The sequence below is a fragment of the Sus scrofa genome, chromosome 7 (genome assembly GCF_054392235.1).
Source record: "Sus scrofa isolate SSC_HxYL_T2T_F1_AM1 chromosome 7, Sscrofa_HxYL_maternal_Yorkshire_Landrace_v2.0, whole genome shotgun sequence".
Lineage (NCBI taxonomy): Eukaryota > Metazoa > Chordata > Mammalia > Artiodactyla > Suidae > Sus > Sus scrofa.
Genome location: NC_139389.1, coordinates 56,576,156 through 56,596,639, shown reverse-complemented (window position 1 = coordinate 56,596,639; position 20,484 = coordinate 56,576,156). Strand labels below are relative to the sequence as shown.

The 20,484-nt window shown below is 47.4% G+C and overlaps 1 protein-coding gene and 1 long non-coding RNA gene across 2 annotated transcripts in view; one reads left to right on the top strand and one right to left on the bottom strand.

Annotated features, from left to right (window-relative positions):
* The window catches only part of LOC146401599 (uncharacterized), a 43,579-nt gene that overhangs the window by 17,749 nt on the left and 5,346 nt on the right, over window positions 1-20,484 (top strand). Inside the window, exon 3 of the long non-coding RNA XR_014810298.1 lies at window positions 4,086-4,175. This is a non-coding gene — a long non-coding RNA (uncharacterized LOC146401599). The remainder of the gene's footprint in view (window positions 1-4,085; window positions 4,176-20,484) is intronic.
* On the bottom strand, window positions 10,776-16,098 carry LOC100624250 (relaxin-3 receptor 2-like). The gene has a single exon (XM_084968390.1). It carries the CDS (start codon window positions 13,984-13,986, stop codon window positions 12,637-12,639), a length of 1,350 nt encoding a protein of 449 aa, XP_084824516.1. The 5' UTR covers window positions 13,987-16,098; the 3' UTR covers window positions 10,776-12,636.

The window sequence follows — 20,484 nt, the reverse complement described above, 5'->3', positions numbered from 1 at the left end:
TGCACTGTTGGTGGGAATGTAAACTGGTACAGCCACTATGGAGAACAGTTTGGAGATACCTTAGAAATCTATCCATAGAACTTCCATATGACCCCGCAATCCCACTCTTGGGCATCTCTCCGGACAAAACTCTACTTAAAAGAGACACGTGCCCCGCATGTTCATTGCAGCACTATTCACAATAGCCAGGACATGGAAACAATCCAAATGTCCATCGACAGAGGATTGGATTCGGAAGATGTGGTATATATACACAATGGAATACTACTCAGCCATAAAAAAGAATGACCTAATGCCATTTGCAGCAACATGGATGGAACTAGAGACTCTCATACTGAGTGAAATGAGCCAGAAAGACAAAGACAAATACCATATGACATCACTTATAACTGGAATCTAATATCCAGCACAAATGAACATCTCCTCAGAAAAGAAAATCATGGACTTGGAGAAGAGACTTGTGGCTGCCTGATGGGAGGGGGAGGGAGTGGGAGGGATCGGGAGCTTGGGTTTATCAGACACAACTTAGAAGAGATATACAAGGAGATCCTGCTGAATAGCATTGAGAACTTTGTCTAGATACTCATGTTGCAACAGAAGAAAGGGTGGGGGAAAAATATAATTGTAATGTATACATGTAAGGATAACCTGACCCCCTTGCTGTACAGTGGGAAAATTAAAAAAAATAATAATAATAAAATCTTAACTGTGGACAGAGTGAGGGAAGGTCTCCTCTGGAGAATTCATAATGATAGTATGGCTTTCCCCATGGTTTGGGGGCCTAAAGTATATACCTCATGTGCTAAACATATGGTCCAAGACAATCCAATCTGTGTTTCAATTTTAACTGGCAGAGCAAATGCAAATCTCTCTGGAGAAGAGCACCCTCAATCCAGATTGCAAGGAATTCCTCCATGTGAAGTGTCTCTGAAATGAGCTTGCCATCAGAAATGACATAATACAGGGCATAGAAAGTGCATCTTAAGTTAAAAATCAGGAGACACAAATAATAGCTGAACCATGCCTACAAACACTTAAGCTTTTATAAGATACAAAGTATAAAACAATTATGTTTAATATGTTTAAAGACATAAAAACCTACCTGAAAGTATGAGTGAGGAATGAAAGATTATCAAAGACAAGCTAGAAAAAGAAAAAAATAGAACACTTATAAAAGATAAAAGAACAAGTCTATGAGGAGTTAGACAGCAAATTAAAAACAGCTAAATAGAGAATGAGCGAATTGGAAGATAGGTCTGAGGAAATTATCCAGAATATAGTTCCAAGAGGAAAATGATGGAAAATATAATAAAGAGATTCTGAAATAGGGAGGATAGAGTGAGAGGTGTAACCAACATCTGATCAGTGTTCCAGAAGATGTAAAGAGAAAATGGGAGAGAAACAATACATGAAGGGATTACTATAAACATTTTTCGGACTCTATCACAGATACGAAGTCCTCAGGTTCAGGAAGATTATCAGGTTGGATCAAAAATAAAATCTAGCCATAATTGTTTATAAGACATACACCTAAAATAGGCGCAAAAAAAAAAAAGGATACACCAGGCAAATACTAATCAAAAGAAAGCTGATGAGTCTATATTAAAACCAGAAAGAAAAAAAAAAAAGACTGTAAGAAATGAAAAGATTACTAGGCATTAGGATTATAGTGATGGAATAGACAGGCCATCATCCCATGGGTATTCGAATATAGAAGGGGAGACCTGTAATAGACACATATGGAAGGAAGGGCGGGAGGAAGAAAGGGAGAAAGAGAAAGAAGGAAAAAGAGAAAGAAAAAGAAAAAAAGGAAAGGAAAGAAAAGTCAATGAGTGCTCTTTTGAAAGAGCAAAACAAACAAAAACCTGTAAAAGCAAATGTGGCAGGAACATCCACTTTAGAGGTCAGATAAAAACTTTTTTTTCTTTTTTTTGGCCACTCCCATGGCACGCAGACATTCTCAACCCAAGACTGAACCTGTGCCACAGCAGCAACCCAAGCCACAACAGTGACAATGCTATGTCCTTAACCTGCTGAGGCACTAGGGAATTCCAGAACAGAACTTTTGGAAGAAGTGCTATTCTAGCAGACCCCTGAAGGTTGCCAGTTGGAGCATGGGGTGGGGACAGAGTATCCTGAAGAGTCAGAGTTAATTCTAAGAATAAGAGCTCTGAGTGTGGGAGAACTGATTATTGGAAGAGAAGGTTGTTGGGAAGAAGATTAGAGTGGCTGTGGCTGGGGAGTGAGGATGGATAATCCTTTTCCTTCCCTATAGAACCACTGATTGTCATCATCCAACCTTCGCTGTTCTGGGAGTTGAGAGCGTAGCCTTTTCTTTTGGAACAATGGTAAGAAGTTAAACACGAGCTCACGCAGGGAAACCTGTATTGGAGAGAGGTCATCCCATCAGTCCCAAGAACTGCAGAGCCTCTGAGCTGCTTTTTGTCCAAATCATCCTTGCCATCAGGGCCTTGAGCATCCTTAGCTCAAGGGCTGCCCGGGCCTGAGTCACCCCTACAGGTACCTTAGAGATGAGGGCTTGCCTGGCTCGTCCCATCAGGCAGGGCAGTCCTGGTCTCTAGGCCAGTTTGTTTTGATAAAAGGGGCTGGGGTCTCTTGGATACTTTCAGGAAGGAGTCGAATTGGAAGAGAGATTTGCTGCCCTAGAAGGAGGAAGTCAGAGTTGGGATCCAGGGAGGGAGATGGACATCCTGGCCCTCAGCCCTTCTTTCCCTTAAGACGGTGCTGCTGGGGGCTAAACAGCAGACCAGCAAATACCACCCTTGGGCCAGCCCTTTTCCTGGAAGAAAATGGCAAGAGTCGGAGTCCTCATCCAGTGTCGGTACCTCCCTCATACATTAATTTATTAAACAAACATTCATTAAATGCTGCATTTATTAATGCCTCCTGTATGCCTAGCACCATCAGGTTCGGGCACCTAAACTCAAAGAATTAAGACCTTGGAAATCACTGACTCTGATCTGCTTATCTCATGGACAGGGAGCCAGAGAGTCCCAGAGAGAAAAGGGCCTTTCTTATGCCACACAGCAAATGGGGAGCAGACTTGGGAGCAGGTCCTAGGTTTCCTGCTGCCCAGGCCTGTGCCCTTTTTGCTAGCCCCAGCCCTCTGTCTACTCCATCTCCATTCAGCCACGTCCAGTTTCCTCTCTTGTTATATAATTGTAGCTCTCTATTTGGAAAATGTGAGTGCCTTTCAGAACTTCAGGTCTGGTCTTTTTTTTTTTTTGTCGTTTTTAGGGCCACACCCGCGGCATATGGAGGTTCCCAGTGTAGGGGTCCAATTGAACCTGTAGCCTCCAGCCTACACCACAGCCACAGCAGTGCAGGATCTGAGCCATGTCTGCAGCCTACACCACAGCTCATGGCAATGCAAGATCCTTAACCCACTGAGCAAGGCCAGGGATCAAGTCCTCATGGATGCTAGTTGGGTTCGTTAACCACTGAGCCATATTGGGGACTCCCTGATCTGATAATTTAAAGAGAAAAGATGCTCTGGATGGAAACATAAATATTTAACAGCCGAGTTTAAAAGTTTTTTTGAAGTATAGTCGGTTTATAATATTGTATTAGTTTCAGGTGTACAGCATAGTGATTAAGTTTTTATATATATATTCTCTTTCAGATTATTTTCCTTATAGGTTATTACTGTGCTATGCAGTGAGTTCTTGTCAGTTATCTCATTTATATTCAGTAGTGTGTATATGTTAATCCCAACCTCCTAATTTATGCCTGCCCTCCAAATTTCCCCTTTGGTAACCACATCTGTAGGTCTCTTTCTGCTTTGTGGATAAGTGCATTTGTATCTTTTTTTTTTTTAAGATTCCACATATAGGTGATATTATGTTATTTGTCTTTGGCTTACTTCACTTAGTGTGATAATCTTTAGGTCCATCTATGTTGTTGCTGCAAATGGCATTACTTTGTTCCTTTTTATGGCTGAGTAGTGTATGTGCCACATCTTGTTTATCCCTTCTTTTGTCAATAGACATTTGCTTCCATGTCTCATCTACCTTAGTGCTGCAGTGAACATTGGGGTGCATATATCTTTCAATTTTCATCCACAGAGAATTCAAATGTCTTCACAGACCCCCGGCTGACTTCCCTAAACCTTGGAGGAAGGAACAGACTTGACCCAGAGCCATCAGGGACTGGAGGTAACAGTAGCAACCTTTTATTGAGTGCTTAGTGTATGCTAAGGAATTTCTAGTCATTTCTCCTTTACTTCTCAGAGCAGCTCAACCAGGCAGACAGAAGCGTTTCCCACTTCACACATGGGGAAACCAAGCCTCAGAATGATATGGAAATTTGCTCAAGGTCACAGAGAGTTAGGGCCAGAGCTGTCTGGATCCTCCCCCCAAACTACAAAGCAACAGAAAGACACGCCAGCACATTGCTAAACAGAATCTCTCAGAATACATACCATGTGGATCCTGGCATTTATCAAAAGAAATGTTTATAGAGATCGAAGTTAAACAGCTCCAAGAGAGCTTTTAAATTGTCTTTTGCACAATAGAGCAAAGCAGCCAAGGACTGGCCAAGCTGGAGACGCAGAGGAAGTGCTCATGGCAAGCAAGGCCTAGACAGTGTTAGTGTTCCAGCCCCCTTCGGTTCCCCATGCCCACCCTGCTCCCAGGCTGAGCCATCAGTCCTGATGGGACCAAGTGACAAGCTGCAGCAGATATCTACTTTTTTCATTTTTTCCCTAGAAGCTCTCTGGGAGACTCTGTAAACAGGGAGGAGAGAGAAACCATGACCTACAAGGGGAGGATGATCACCAGTCAGTTTGCCTAGTCTTTTTTTTTTTTTTTGTCTTTTTTTTGCCATTTTCTTGGGCCGCTCCCACGGCATATGGAGGTTCCCAGGCTAGAGGTCGAATTGGAGCTGTAACCCCTGGCCTACGCCAGAGCCACAGCAATGCCAGATCCGAGCCGAGTCTGTAACCTACACCACAGCTCACGGCAACACCGAATCCTTAACCCACTGAGCAAGGCCAGAGATCGAACCCACAACCTCATGGTTCCTAGTCGGATTCGTTAACCACTGCGCCACGACGGGAACTCCAGCCTAGTCTTTTTTTTTTTTTTAATTTCTTTTCTGGACCCACAACATGAGGAAGTTCCCAGCCCAGGAATCCAGGGAACTCCTGCCTAGTCTTCATGGTGAAAGTTCCCGTCATGGTGCAGTGGAAACTAATCCCACTGGGAACCATGAGGTTGTGGGTTCGATCTCTGGCCTTGCTCAGTGGGTTAAGGATCCAGCATTGCCGTGAGCTGTGGTGTAGGTCAAAGATGTGGCTCGGATCTGGCGTTGCGTGGCTGTGGTGTAGGCTGGCAGCTGTAGCTCAAATTTGACCTCTAGCCTGGGAACATCCATATGTGTGTGGAGATGTGGCCCTAACAAGCAAAAAATAAAAAAAATAAATAAAAATAAAGCCTGAGAATTATCTATAAAAAAAGAAAGAAAGAAAGTTCAGCTACCAGGAAACCAGCAAAGTGCATGTTGCTCACCCTGCGTCAGGGTGGCCTGCTTTCCTCCCGGGACCTTGTCACACTGAGAAAGCCAGGCTGTGACATGAGCTCTCTAGGTGACCTTGGACAGTGGCCTCCTTTCCCTGGACCTCAGTTTACTCATCTCTAAATCAGAGGCTTTAGCTAGGACCTCTGAGGAGGGTGTTTCTAGCTTACGCGTTCCTCAGTTTATGAATATATGTCTTGCTGACCAAATTAACAGCATCTTTCGGTCCCCATATTGCCACCTCCCTTGGGGCAGTGCTGAGAAACCAACTGCAATAATCCAAGGTGACAACTGGATCCCTGCTGGAGTGACCGTTCCCCACCCCACACCCTTCGTCTGTTCATAGGTATGTCAATTAGGAGGTGATTATGCATCTTACCTGCAGCAGAAGAGCACCTAAAATGGGGCCCACTCCACCCTCTGGGAATTGAAAGTGGGTTTACGGATTCCTGCTTCCTTGACTTTTTGATTTAATTTTATTTTATTACATTTATAGTTGTACAGTGATCATCACAACCCAATTTTATAGCATTTCCATCCCAAACCCCCAGTGTATCCCCCACCCCCTCAACCCATCTCATTGGGAAACCATAGGTTTTTCAAAGTCTGTGAGTCAGTATCTGTTCTGCAAAGAAGTTCATTGTGTCCCTTTTTTATATTCCACATGTCAGTGATAGCATTTGATGCTAGTGTCTCACTGTCTGACTATCTTCACTTAGCATGATAATTTCTAGGTCCATCCATGTTGCTGTGAATGCTGTTATTTCTTTCCTTTTCATGGCTAAGTAATCTTCCATTGTGTATATGTACCACATCTTTATCCACTCCTCTGTCGATGGGCATTTAGGTTGTTTCCATGTCTTGGCTATTGTGTACAGTTCTGCAGTGAACATTGGAGTACATGTATCTTTTCGAGTCATGGTTTTCTCTGGATAGACGCCCAAGAGTGGGATTGCTGGATCAAATGGTAATTCTGTTTTTAGTTTTCTGAGGAATCTCTGTACTATTTTCCACAGTGGTTGCACCAATTTACATTCCCACCAACAAGGAACACCCTTTCCAGCACTTACTGTTTGTAGACTTTTTGAGGATGGCCGTTCTGGCTACTTGACATTTTAATCAGTGTGTTAAGGGCAGAGAAACTTGAAATGGAAGGGTCTAAAGTCGGCCACAGGCCTTTTCATTTCAGCAAAGAATCTTCCAACACATACACTTGGCCAGAGGCTATCTTGAGGGTGACACAGGTCAGAGGAGCAACGGCTCTGGCTTGGAGGAGTACCTGCTCAACCCAGCGAGAGGGCCATACTCATAAGGGACTGAACTCAGGGTGTCCTGAGGGTCCTCAGGAAGTAGGGGAAGCTGGAGAAGAAGGTTGGATGGCATGACTTATCAGCGCAAACCTGCCATAACTAGAGGGCCAGAACTGTTCTTTCAACCAGGCCCAAATAACTGTCTGTGGTCCTTGAATGCTTTAACAGAGGTAACTGAAAATGCTTTGAGAGGTGGGGAAGGAAGGGCAAGGGCTTCTGACTCAGGATGTTTGGAGGCCAGGGGGCAGCGGCCAGGCCAGCAGAGCAGCACAGCACAGAATCAGCAAGGGCTGTGGGTGCACAAGCAAACGTCCCATCCAGAGGGGCTGACACCCCAGGCAGAGGGGGCCAGCGTGAATGGATTTGCGTGGGGTCCAGGCTCCAGAGAAGGCTGGAGAGGGAGCTTATGGTGCAGGGACAGGATTCTGGGATTCTGGGCTTCACCTTGTAAATTTTTGCTTCTCACCCTGGGGTTTTCCATGGTGCCACATGGGGTATGTTGGGAGCATCAGTCACTTGAGGATAGGGACATTATTTTTATTGTGGAATAAATATGGATTTAGTATGGAGCAGACTGCAAACTGGATGAAGTTGAAGATAAAACTTTGGAAGACTCTGCTCAGGCTGAGGGAAGGGGGAAAGAGACGAAATAGGCAAATAGGAGAGTGAAGGCCTGCGCAGCAGTGCTCACACAGTCAGCGGGCATTTATTGACAACCTACTGTATAAGCAATACAAGCACACCTCAGACAAGGATATTTACAATTTGTAACTGAAGAAGAAATGCAGACCTACTAAGCACTGAGTTTGCTGTCCTTCATGGGCAGAGCACTGTGTAGGGGACCAGGGAGTCCTGTGTGCCCTCCCTCATCCTCCAGGGTGGGCAGAGGAGCTGCAGGAATGTCAGCAGAGTGGAGAACTAAGAGCCAAAACAGACAGACAAGGGGCTTGGAGCACACAAGGGAGGGGTGCAGAGTCTACACAAGGGTCTCCAGAACGTTCACAGAGTAGGCTGGGGTTGAGGAGAGATCTAGAACATCTTCCTGGGGTTCCAACCCTTGGAAGAAGGCTCCGTGGAGGCCCTGGGAGTGAGGGGACTTGGAAGAGAAAGAAAAGCTCAGCTGCCCCTCTTTTTCTTTTTTCTTTTTTTTTTGTCTTTTTTTTTTTTTTTTTTTTTTTTTTTTGTCTTTTTGCCTTTTCTAGGGCTGCTCCTGCGGCATATGGAGCTTCCCAGGCTAAGGGGTCCAATTGGAGCTGTAGCCGCCAGCCTACACCAGAGCCACAGCAACTCAGGATCCGAGCCGTGTCTGCGACCTATACCACAGCTCACAGCAACGCTGGATTCTTAACCCACTGAGCAAGGTCAGGGATTGAACCTGCAACCTCATGGTTCCTAGTCAGATTCGTTGACCACTGTGCCACGATGGGAACTATCTTAAAGGGAAGAGAGGAAGGTGGCCTGGGTCAGGAGGGAGTAGACCAGCTGGGCTGTGTGGCTCAGGGTGGGGTGCAGAGAGGCAACTTGCCCTCCTCAGGGAAGAATTCAGCAGGAAAGCTTGCTGAGGCTGAGGTGCCAGGGCCCTGCTGCTATAAAGGCCAGTGGGTTGGGAGTTCCCGATATGGTATAGCGGGCTAAGAATCTGACTGCAGCAGCTCTGACTGCTGCAGAGGCATGGGCTTGATCCCTGGCCCAGTGCCATAGGTTAAAGGATCTGGCGTTGCAGTAGCTGTGGCTTGGGTCACAGCTGTGGCTCAGATTCAATCCCTGGCCTGGGATCTCCATGTGCTGTGAAAATGGGCGGGGGGTGGGGTGGGCAGTGGGTCATTTCTGTAAGCTGAGGATGTCTTTCAACCAGCCAGCCACACCCTCCTGGCACAGGGTCCACGGCTGTACATCTCTGCCCACTTGGAGCGGTTTCAGAGGTCTGAGCAATCCCTCATCCCTCTCCCCTATGTGCCATTTAGGGGGCTGGGATGTGCTGGGATCACGACAGTATCAGATGTCCTCAGGATTCATCCAGGCCATCTGTCCCCTCTCCTCCCCTCCTCTCTAGCATCTGACACCGCAGCCAACCCAGCCTCCGTTCACCCATTCAGAGCACCTCTTCTTCTGCAAACGCTTGGCTCCTCTGTCCCCTCTGTGTCCAGGACACAAGTTGTCATTTGGCCTCTTTGAGCACTTTAACATCTTTCTTGGCATAAGGCAGATTAGCCAATAGTGGTTAAGAGTTTGGGCATTGAGGAGTTCCGTCATGGCTCAGTGGTTAAAGAATCTGACTAGCATCCATGAGGACACAGGTTTGATCCCTGGCCTCACTCAGTGGGTTAAGGATCTGGCGTTGCTATGGCTGTGGTGTTGACCCCTAGCCTGGGAACCTCCATATGCCACGGGTGCAGACCCAAAAAGCAAAAAAAAATTTTCCTTCTTTTTTTTTTTTTAGGGCCGCACCCACAGCATATGGAGATTCCCAGGCTAAGGGTCTAATCGGAGCTGTAGCTGCCGGCCTACACCACAGCCACAGCAACAACACAGGATCTGAGCCGTGTCTTCAACCTACACCACAGCAATGCCAGATCCCTAACCCACTGAGCAAGGTCAAGGATCGAACCTGTGTCCTCATGGATGCTAGTCAGATTCATTAACCGCTGAGCCACGATGGGAACTCCAAAAGCAAAAAAATTAAGAGTTTGGGCATTGGCATTGAGGAGCTGCAGTTTGAAATGCTTGCTGTGCCACCTCATAGGCTGTGTGACCTCGGGCAGTTCCTTCACTTATGAGAGCCTTCATTTCCTCCTCACAATGTGAAAAACACTGCACACCTCAAAATCCTTTGTGAGGACCCAGGACACACAGAGCACTGTGCATGCCTCATTGCCAAGTGCTCCCCAAGGGCAAGCTCGTTGGTCTTCTTGAGGTACAAGCTCTGGGGCTTGTTCTTTTCCTCAGAATTTTCACTTATTCCGCACTTCCGTGTGTGCATTTCCCTCATTTCCCCTCTTCTCGACATCAAATGATGATTCTTCTCGCTCACCTTTTCCAGACAGTTTTCTCAGAGTTTCCTGTCCCTGTGTCTTCCTCCTCCTGTCCCCTCAGCAAGGAGGTCAGGACCCTGATGAATGCACCCTGGGGAGCTGTCTTTCTAGGGCACATCTGAGTCCTGATTCCACACACAAGACAGTTGTGAGGGAAGCCTCAGGAGTACTGGCTGAGGAGTTCCCTTCATGGCTCAGTGGAAATGAATCTGACTAGTAACCATGAGGACACAGGTTCGATCCCTGGCCTCACTCAGTGGGTTAAGGATCCGTCATTGCCGTGAGCTGTGGTGTATGTCACAGACTCGGCTCAGATCCTGCGTTGCTATGGCTGTGGTGTAGGCCAGCAGCTGTAGCTCTGATTCAGCCCCTAGCCTGGGAACTTTCATATTACATGGGTGCAGCCCTAAAGAGTCCAAAAAAAAAAAAAAAAAAGTGCTGGCTGAGAGCTGAGCACACGGTCCAAGACTACCAATACAGGTATTTTATCTGCTCCTCCACAGGAGTCACAGTCCCATTCTGGGTGAGCAACATACTTTTACGGCATGAGCCAGTGAAAGTTTATCCTGAGCCAGGAAATAGTTCATAAGAACAAAGAGTCATATGAACTGCGTCGTGATAAGAAATGACCCTAAAAACAGTTTACAAGTGAAGAGTGATTAGAAAAGAACAGAGAGGGGGTAAAAACTAATCATTGAATTATCAACCCACTCATTTTATAGATGAAGAAATTGAGGCTCAGAGAGGCAAAGTGACTTGCTTAAGGTCACACAGCAAGCTGGAGCAGGGGCTTCTGACCAGGCTGACTCCAAGTTGAATGTCTTTCTCCCACATTCCATGGTCCACTCTATGGTATTTATGGAGTCATTAGTGTAACTTTCCTAAAATACTCTTTTTTTTTTTTTTTTGGTCTTTTTGCCTTTTTCTAAGGCTGCACTATGCCAAAGCCACAGCAATGCAGGATCCGAGCCGAGTCTGTAACCTACACCACAGCTCACGGCAACACCGGATCCTTAACCCACTGAGCGAGGCCAGGGATCAAACCCGCAACCTCATGGTTCCTAGTTGGATTCCTTAACCACTGAGCCACGAAGAGAACTCCATAAAAGATTCTTTTAACAGAATGAAATGAACATTGTCCTTAGGTTCTATTTAATAAGCTATTATTTCTGATTTAGAGCACACAGGTCTCATGTTCTCTTGGGAGAGCACCCCTGTGTCCCATCCTTTTAGTTCTTAGGGTTGGTCTTGTGGACAACAGAGGATGGGCTGCAGGAAGAGAGGTGAAAACTGCTCTAGAGGCTCCTTTTCCCTCCTGTTGCTCCCACAAAACACATTCCTCTGCACATGAAGGAGAAATGAGCTGCATTTTAAAAAATGACCCATTTTTAAAATAACACTGAGAAAAATAATCAAGGCTTGGAGCTACCAATGAATCACTGCAGTTCTTTGCTTTCCAAAGCCTTATTTTCTTTCTAAGTGGACAGGTACTCTGAGGAATAGATTCTTTGTGTTGTGGTACTTTAGAGGAATAATAGTATCACCTGCACCAGGCCTAGGGACTCTCATTCCATCAGGTGCTCCCTGTGGGTTTCACCCCCCTCTTCTGGTTGCTCTGGGATGACAAATCTGGAGACATTTGAGTTGACCCAAAGTCCTGCGTGGGCGCCTGGCTTGGACATCAGGCAGTGCAGGATAGGCTTTTCCCCCCCTCTATCTTCAAGCATCAAGTCTTCCTCTATCAGTGGCATCTGGCGTGAAATTGATGAGCAAGTCTTTGCAAGGATGCAAATACGAATTCTGACCTCTGACCATCTAATCTCAACTCATATGTGCTGAGAATGCTTTATGGTGGTGGCTCTGCATTGATATGAGTGTGAAGTGCTTCCTACCAGAGAAGGGATTTAAATCAGTCACCCTGTGATTTATCTTTAGGGTGCATTTGGGGAGCAGGGGGAATAGATGCCGACTGCTAATGTCTACATCATGCCAACTCTGAAGCTACACTCTCACCTGTCCCATATCAGTTACAGGGCCTCCAGACTCAAAGGGATTGCTGAAATCATCTAGCAGCTCCACAGCCACTTCTGATGCCATCAGTCCTGTTCCCATCAGTCTCTGTCATAATAACTCCACGGACAGGGAGCTCACTATTTCATGATGCTCAGGTGCTCAAAAATGGGAAAAGTCTGTAATAATGAGGGATGGAAATCTGCTTCTCGTGACTTATCTCCCACAGGTCCCAGTTCTGCCCTATGTGGCCACTTAGGCCACTACTGCCCCCTGACCCCCATCAAGCTGCACAACTCCAGGCTTTCTGGCTACTCCTTGCAGCCAGTCTTCATGCAGTAGCTAGCTCTAGCATGCTCAGATTTCATAGCATACTTCTGCATGAGTGAGGTTGGGGTCAGCCAAGTCCCCAGGATCTAGAGAAGCAAGTAGCAGGCAGGGCTTGCAGACAAAGGCTCAGAAATCTGGAGCCATCAAGGGCCGCCTGCTATCCCTGAAGTTCCTCCACCTAGGTTTCCAAAAACAGCCCAGACCCCTCTCTTATAGCTTCCTTATAAAAATGAAAAGGGAAACATAAAGCAGATTAAGTCCTTAAATGGAGCTCACACTGTTTGAAGAGGTTGTGCCAGGAGGATGAAAGGGCTGGATGTAGCGAGGTCCCCACAGTTGATCGAATCCCCACCTCTCCTTGAAGGAATGAGGAAACTGAGCCCAGGGAGGAAGGGATTCACCCTGGGTCATGCAGAAGGTTAGTGGCAACTCTCAGTCTCCACTGCCAAAAGGCCAATACAGGCCCTCCAATCGACCCCAGAACACAGACCCTGAAGGCAGACACTGCTGCTTGACTTCATTGGCCCAGTCTCAGGTGACATAATCTGCCCCACGACTCTTGGTACAATAGAGCGGAGGGTGGTTCTTACTGAGAGGTGTACCTCTCTGTCCTCAGGCCTGGTGGGAGAGCGCAGTAGCTGGGGCACGGCTGTCCGACCAGGTCGGAGGTCTGCGGGGGGCTTGGCCCAGCCGCACAGCTTTCGCAGGCCCTGGCGGAAGTCGCTGCGCAGCAGGCAGTAGAGCAGCGGGTTGAGGCAGCTGTTGGAGTGCGCCAAGCAGATGGACACCGGGAAGAGGTAGGCCTGCGCCAGGAAGTAGGCACGGTCCCAGGGCACGGCATTCAGCTTGATCAGCACTCCCCAGAGTGTGAGTGCTTGGTTGGGCAGCCAGCAGAGCACGAAGGTCAACAGCACGCAGGCCAGCACCCGGGTAACCTGGGAGCGTCGTCTGGGCCAGACCCCCGATGGCCAGCGTGTCCGCCGCCGCCGCAGGAAGCGCAGGAGCAGCAGTGAGCAGGTGCCCAGAGTGGCCAGTGGCAGCACGAAGGCCACGGCGATCTTTTGCAGGTGGTAGAAGGCCAGCCAGTCGGGACCTCCGTCGGGGAAGCGCAGCAGGCACAAGCGTTCATCTCCCACTCTGGCCGCTATGGCAAACAGGGCGGTGGGCGCGGTAGCCAGGACTGCGATGGCCCAGAGCAGGCAGCACACGCAGACAGCCCATGGGGTTCCGGGCTGGCGAGGACGCAGCGCATTTGCCACCGTGCGGTAACGGTCCATGCTCATGGCGCTGAGGAAGAAGCTGCTGGCGTACATGTTAAGCACGGTGAGGGTCAGCACCACCTTGCACATGGCACCCCCAAAGGGCCAACTGAAGTCGCGCACCGTGTCCGCGGCCCAGAAGGGCAGCGTCAGGACGAACTGCAGGTCAGTGGCTGCAAGGTTGAGGAGGAAGCAATTGAGCAGGGAGCGGCGGCGCCGCTGTTGGGCCCGCACCAGGACCAGCACCAGCGTGTTGCCCACCAGCCCAACAGCGCACAGGGCCAGGTAGGCGCCTGCGATCAGGGCGCGCAGCGCCAGCGTCGCTCCGGCCCCTGCCACTCCCTCGAGGCGGTCCAGGCTGCCGGGACCCCAGGCCAGGCGGGTGCTCTCGGATCCGTTGTCCGCCGAACTGTTAGTAGGCAGCCCCAGCGGCGCGTCTCCCAGCCAGTTGAGGGGGAGCACAGCCCCGACGGCGCGGGCGATGCGGCAGCTGCCTCGGGCTGATGCCATCGACCTTGGTGGTGCGCAGTGGTCTGCTTAGGTCCACCCCGAGGCCAGTAGCCCGGCTGAGAGCTAGGAGTATTTAGGTCCTCGCGGTAGCATTTTTAAAGAGGTGGGGGGCGTCCCACTGGCCAGCGATTGGCCAGTTGCACCCTAAGAGCTTCCAAGCCGCATTTCTATTGGCTACTTATTCGCCTTCGATTTCCTGGAGAACTGAGGGCACTCCGGCAGGGTGGAGGCTGGGTACCGAGACCTGCAGGCTGGAAAATCTCCGCCAGAAAAAAGGCTTCTGAGATTCAGGAGGGCACACGGCCGCCGCTGTGGGTAGATGCGTGAAGAGGCAACCCCAGCAACAGAGCGCCTCCGGCAGCCGCTCACACTCAGGGCTGGAGGAGAGGGGTTCAGACAGATTTCGCCTCCAGAGGCAGCGCACACCTCCACATTTACCCTATGGGCCCCCCACCTCACCCTGAGATACACAACAGGAGACCGCGGAGGGTTCCGACACCCGACAGCAGGGCCTGGCGGACCCTCTGGCCTCCAGTCCTTCTCCTTTGGACCCCCCCGCCCAGTCCCCGGCTTCTCTTGATAAGGGCATTTCTCTAACTGTACTTTAGCATTCGGTTCCCCTCATCCCCACTCCCATTCTGTTCTGTTCTCTTCGTGCCAGAGATCTACTTCCCAAGGCCAGATTTTTGAAATCAAATGTCACCTCCTCAGAAAATCCTTCGCTCAACCACCTCCTTCTTTACTTCCGAAAATATTTATTGTATACCTTCTACGTGCTAGGCACCTTGCTAAGTACTGGGGATGCAGTTATGCACATGGAATATATTTTCTGCTGGGAGAGGAAGATAAATAAATAAATAAATACATAAATAAATAAGATGAACTCATAAAGAGGACAGTATTATCAGCAGGATAATAACTCAGTGAGTGATAAAGCAGGAGGTGCAAGGGAGGGGGTTTAAGGATGAGCGGGTTCCCAGGGAGAGAGGAGATCATTGTCCCCTTTATGTTACTTACCAGTTGTGTGTCCTGGGGCTAATTTATTAACTGTGGCGGTCTGTAAAGGATGATAATGACAACCTCTGGCCAAGGTCATGGGAGAATTCATCAAGCTAATGAGGGAAAGCCCTCAGCTCTGCCTGCTGTGGAACCTTCCTCCTCCTTTTCCTCCTCCTCCTTACTGAGAGGCCAGCTGACCTCCTGTTTTGCTGAAGGCCCTCTCAGCAAGTCCCCATTGGAGAGCCCACTCTTCGGAGTCCATTCCCTCTTTCCTATCTTCATGGGGAACATTGGCGCAGCATTCCCCCCCCCGGGAGCTGGTCCCCAGAGTCTCTTATCTTTGATCAATGACCACAGGCATATTCATTTCCAGGCCTCCCTTGCCCAGGAGACAGAGAATCAGCAATAAGTGGGATTCTCTGTCTAGTGGCCAGAAAAGAGGAATTAACCCAATTACCCAGCTCTAGTCTGGGCCAGAACCCAGATGAACTGGTAATGTGATAGAAAGTTTGAAAAATTAGTCATATTTTCCCAGGATTTCCCAGTGGGCCCACATGGCCCAGTTGTTTTTCTTCCTGATGAGAGTTGTCAGTGAGTGCCAGGTAGTCTGGGTTGCTAGTCTCTGTGCCCTGGTCACTAGCTTGCTGTGTGATTTGGGGCAAGTGACTTACCCTCTCTGGTCTCAGTTTTCTCATCTATAAAATGGTTCTTGTTGTTCTCACATTTTGAGTTCTCTATGTACGTTTCATCTTTATTCATTCATGTCTTTTGGGATGCTTCAGCCCAGGATCTCTTCTCCCCTCAACAGTCAGAAGGTGAGTCAGATCACAGCAAGCCCCTGAATAAAACCCTCCATGTCATCTTATCCTGTTTAGAATAAACTCTTCACTCCCTCCTGACCACCAGGCCTCTTGCCTGATCTGATGCCGACACACCTCTCTAATCTCATCTGGTAGCCCTCCAGCCCCCACCCTGCTCTGTGCTAGGCTCCACCTGCATTGACCTCTGCTGTCCCTCCAGGGTGCCACAGGATTTCCAGCCTCCAGGACTAGCTCTCTGCTTGGTGTGCTTTCCTCCAGTGTATCCCAAGATGGGCTCTTTCTTTAAAAAAAAAAAAAATTTCAATTAAAAAAATTAGTTTATATTTATTGAAATATAGTTGATTTGCATTGTTTCAGGTGTACAGAAAAGTGATTCAATTATACTTATTTATGTGTTCTTTTTCAAATTCTTTTCCATTATAAGTTATTAGAAGGTATTGAATATAGTTTCCTGTGCTATAGTAGGTCCTTTTTCTTTTTTTTTTCTTTCTTTCTTTCTTTTATTATTTTCTTTGTCTTTTTGCCTTTTCTAAGGCTGCTCCTGGGAGGTTCCCAGGCTAGGGGTCTAATCAGAGCTGTAGCCGCTGGCCTACACCAGAGCCACAGCAACGCGGGATCTGAGCCTCATCTGCCACAGCTCACGGCAACGTCGGATCCTTAACCCACTGAGCAAGGCCAGGGATCGAACCCACAACCTCATGATTCTTAGTCAGATTCCTTAACCACTGAGCCATGACAGGAACTCCGGTCCTTTTTCTTTATCTAGTTTATATATAATAGCATGTATCTGTTAACCCCAAATTTCTTATTTATCTTCCCCCCTTTTAGTAAGCATAAGTTTGTTTTCTATGTCTGTGAGTCTATTTCTGTTTTGTAAATAAGTTCATTTGTATCATTTTTTTTAGGTTCTGCATAGGAGTGATATCATATGACGTTTGTCTTTTTTCATCCGACTTCACTTAGTATGATAATCTTTAGGTCCACCCATGTTGTTACAAATGACATTATTTCATTCTTTTTATGGCTGAGTAATATTCCATTGTGTGTGTGTGTGTGTGTGTGTGTGTGTGTGTGTGTGTGTGTGTGTGTTTATCACATGTTCTTCATCCATTCCTCTGTCAATAGACATTTAATTTGCTTCCATGTCTTGGCTATTGTAAATAGTGCTGCTATGAAAATTTGGGTGAATGTATCTTTTTTATTTAGAGTTTTCATCTTTTCTAGATATATGTGCCAAGAAGTAGGATTGCTGGATCATATGGTAATTCCATTTTAGTTTTTTTGCTTGTTTGTTTGTTTTGTATTTTTAGGGCCACAACCATGGCATATGGAAGTTCCCAGGCTAAGGGTCAAATTGGAGCTCTAGCTGCCAGCCTACACCATAGCCACAGAAATGCCAGATCCTTAACCCGCTGAGTGAGGCCAGGGATCAAACCTGCATCATCATGGATCCTAGTCAGATTCGTTACTGCTGGGCCACGATGGGAACTCCTCTGTTTTAGTTTTTTTTTTTTTTTTAACTTTCTCTTTTTATTTTATTTTATTTGGCCACCCTGTTGTATATGGAGTTCCTGAGCCAGGGATCAGATCTGAGCCACATTTGCCACCTACGTCGCAGCTGTGGCAACACCAGATCCTTTAACCCACTGTGCCAGGCTGGGGATCAAACCTGAGTCCTGGCACTGCAGAGAAGCCACAGATCCTGTTACACCAGTGTAGGAACTCCTGTTTTAGCTTTTTAAGGAATCCCCATTCTGTTTTCCACAGTGGTTGTACCAATTTACATTCCCATCAACAGTGGAGGAGGGTTCCCTTTTCTCCTAACCCTCTCCAGCATTTGCTATTTATTGACTTTTTGTTGATGGCCATTCTGACCAGTGTGAAATCATTGTAGTTTTGATTTACATTTCTCTAATAGTTAGTGATGTAGAGCATCTTTCCATGTGCCAGTTGGCCATCTTTATGTCTTCTTTGGGAAAATGTCTATTTTGGTCGCTTACCCATTTTTTGATTAGGTTATTTGTGGGGTTTTTTTCTTTTATTTTGGTCACTTGTGCATTTTTGATTAGGTTATTTGTGTGTTTTTTTTTGTATAAGCTGTTTGTATGTTTTGGAAATTAATCTTTTGTCAGTTGCCATTGTTTGCAATATTTTCTCCCATCGCAAGTGTTGTCTTTTCATTTTGTTTATGGTTTCCTTTGCTGTGCAAAAGCTTTTAAGTTTGATTAGGTCCCATTTGTTTATTTTTGCTTTTGTTTCCATTACGCTAGAGGACAAATCCAAAAAAATATTGCTGTCTTACGTCAAAGAGTGTTCTGCCTATGTTTTCTTTAGGAGTTTTATAGTATCTGGCCTTAAATTTAGGTCTTCAATCCATTTTGAATTTATTTTTGTATATGATGTTAGAGAATGTTCTAACTTCACTCTTTTACATGTAGTTGTCTAGTTTTCCCAGCAACACTTTTACAATTTTTTTTGGGGGGGAGCCACACCCACAGGATGTGGAAGTTCCCAGGCCAGGGGTCAAACCTGTACCATAGCGGTGACCCAGCCACTGCAGGGACAACGCTAGCTCCTTAACCTGCTGCATCACAAGAGAACCCCCTTGGCACCACTTATTGAAGAGACTATCTTTTCTCAAGGCTGACTTCTTCTTAAGCAATAGGTCTCAGAACAAATGTTACTTCTTTCGAGAAGTCCTCCCTGACTAGCCTACCCCTGTCACCAGACCCCCACCTCTGCCTTCAAGTCCACCTCCTATCCCACTAGGATTAAAAAAAAAAAAATCTCCCTAGGAGTTCCTACTGTGGTGCATTGGGTTTGGAATCTGACTGGAGCACCTTAGGTCCCTGGCCTGGTGCAGTGGTTTAAAGGATCTGGCATTGCCGTAGCTGTAGCTTGGATTCAGTCCCTGGCCTGGGAACTTCCATATGCCACAAGTGTAGCCATAAAATGAAAAAAAAAGTTTTAAATGAAATGTAATATCCACATGCACCTGCCCATGTATCGTAAGTGTCCAGGTTGATGAATTGTCACAGACCAAACACACCCATGTAACCAGCACCCACATCAAGGAACAGAACATGAGCAGCCTCCCCAGAAGCCCCTTCATGTCCCTTTAGCTGCTCTGCCCCCTTCCAGGGTAATCAGTGTCCTTACTTCTGATAGCACAGCCTACTTTCGTATTTCATATGAAAGGAAACATACATGTATACACTTCAGGTTCTGGCTGCATGGATCTGAGAAGTTCAGCTGTGTTGTAGACTGTAGCAGTAGCTCATTTGTCCTCACTGCTGTATGATCACCCTGGTTTTTATTTGTTGTTTTTTGCTTTTTCGGGGGCTGGTTCTGAGGCATGCAAAAGTGCTTGGGTCAAGGATTGAGCCTGATGGGAGTTCCCGTCATGGCTCAGCAGGTGATGAATCCAACTAAGAACCATGAAGTTGCAGGTTCAATCCCTGGCCTTGCTCAGTGGGTTAAAGATCCGGTGTTGCAGTGAGCTGTGGTGTAGGACACAGATGCAACTTGGATCTGGCATTGTTGTGGCTCTGACGTAGGGTGACAGCTATAGCTCCAATTAGACCCCTAGCCTGGGAACCTCCATATGCTGCGAGTGTGGCCCTAGAAAAGACAGGAGAAAAAAAAAAAAAAGGATTAAGCCTGAGCTACAGCAGTGACAATGCCAAATCCTTAACCACTAGGCCATCAGGGAACTCCTTCACCTTGTTTTATTCACAGCACTTGTCACAATCAGAATTTATGTATTTGTTGGCATTTTTAAAATCTGCCTCCACCAGAAGGCTAGTTCCAGGGATGATGTTTGTTCTGTTCACCCCCCATGTTGAGAGGTCAATAAAGAAGCATGGGGAAAAAAAAGCAAAAAACAAACAAAAAGGAGTTCCCATCATGACTCAGTGGAAACGAATCTGAATAGTATCCGTTACGACACAGGTTTGATCGCTGGCATCACTCATTGGGTTAAGGATCTGGCATTGCCGTGAGCTGTGGTGTAAGTTGAAGACACAGATCAGATCCTGTGTTGCGATGGCTGTGGTATAGCCTGGCAGCTGCAGCTCCAATTCGACCCTTAGCCTGGGAACCTCCATATCCTGCTAGTACGGCCCTAAAAAAATTAAAAACAACAAAAAAAAAGACAAAACAAAAAAGCACATGGGATGAAGGCCTGCAGGATACTGCCCGGTCTGGGCTCAGCATTTGGTTGGCGCTGCAATGGAGTTGGAGCTGGACCAGCATCAGTCCCACCCTCAGGAGCTCACAGGGCCTGGGAGAGCTCTGATGGGGAGAGCCAGCCCTGGGTTAGGGCTATTAGGACAGTGTTGGGGGCAGAAGTCACCTGGAGGGGGCAGGAAGGGAGGGCTGGGGGCCGTGAGCTCTGAGCAGACGGTAAAGATTCATTCCATGAGCACTTGTGAGCACATCGTGGGATGCGTTCTCTTTATGGGGAGACCTTATCTGGGTCTTCAGGAAGGCCAGAGCTAGAGGGCCAGTGAGCACAAGTGCTGGAAAGTGGATTCACTCAGGCGGGGTTTCAGGGAATGTCTCAGAAAGGACAGTTGGAGCCAGGGGAGGGGACGGCACTGAGGCCAGGGGAGCTGAGCCCATTTCTGGGAGGCAGCTACCCTCTCCTTAGTTGAGCGGCACTGTGTGCCAGGCCCAG

Excerpts from the sequence above, each read along its gene's own strand:
- LOC100624250 (XM_084968390.1), bottom strand. The coding sequence starts at position 13,986 with ATGGCATCAGCCCGAGGCAGCTGCCGCATCGCCCGCGCCGTCGGGGCT.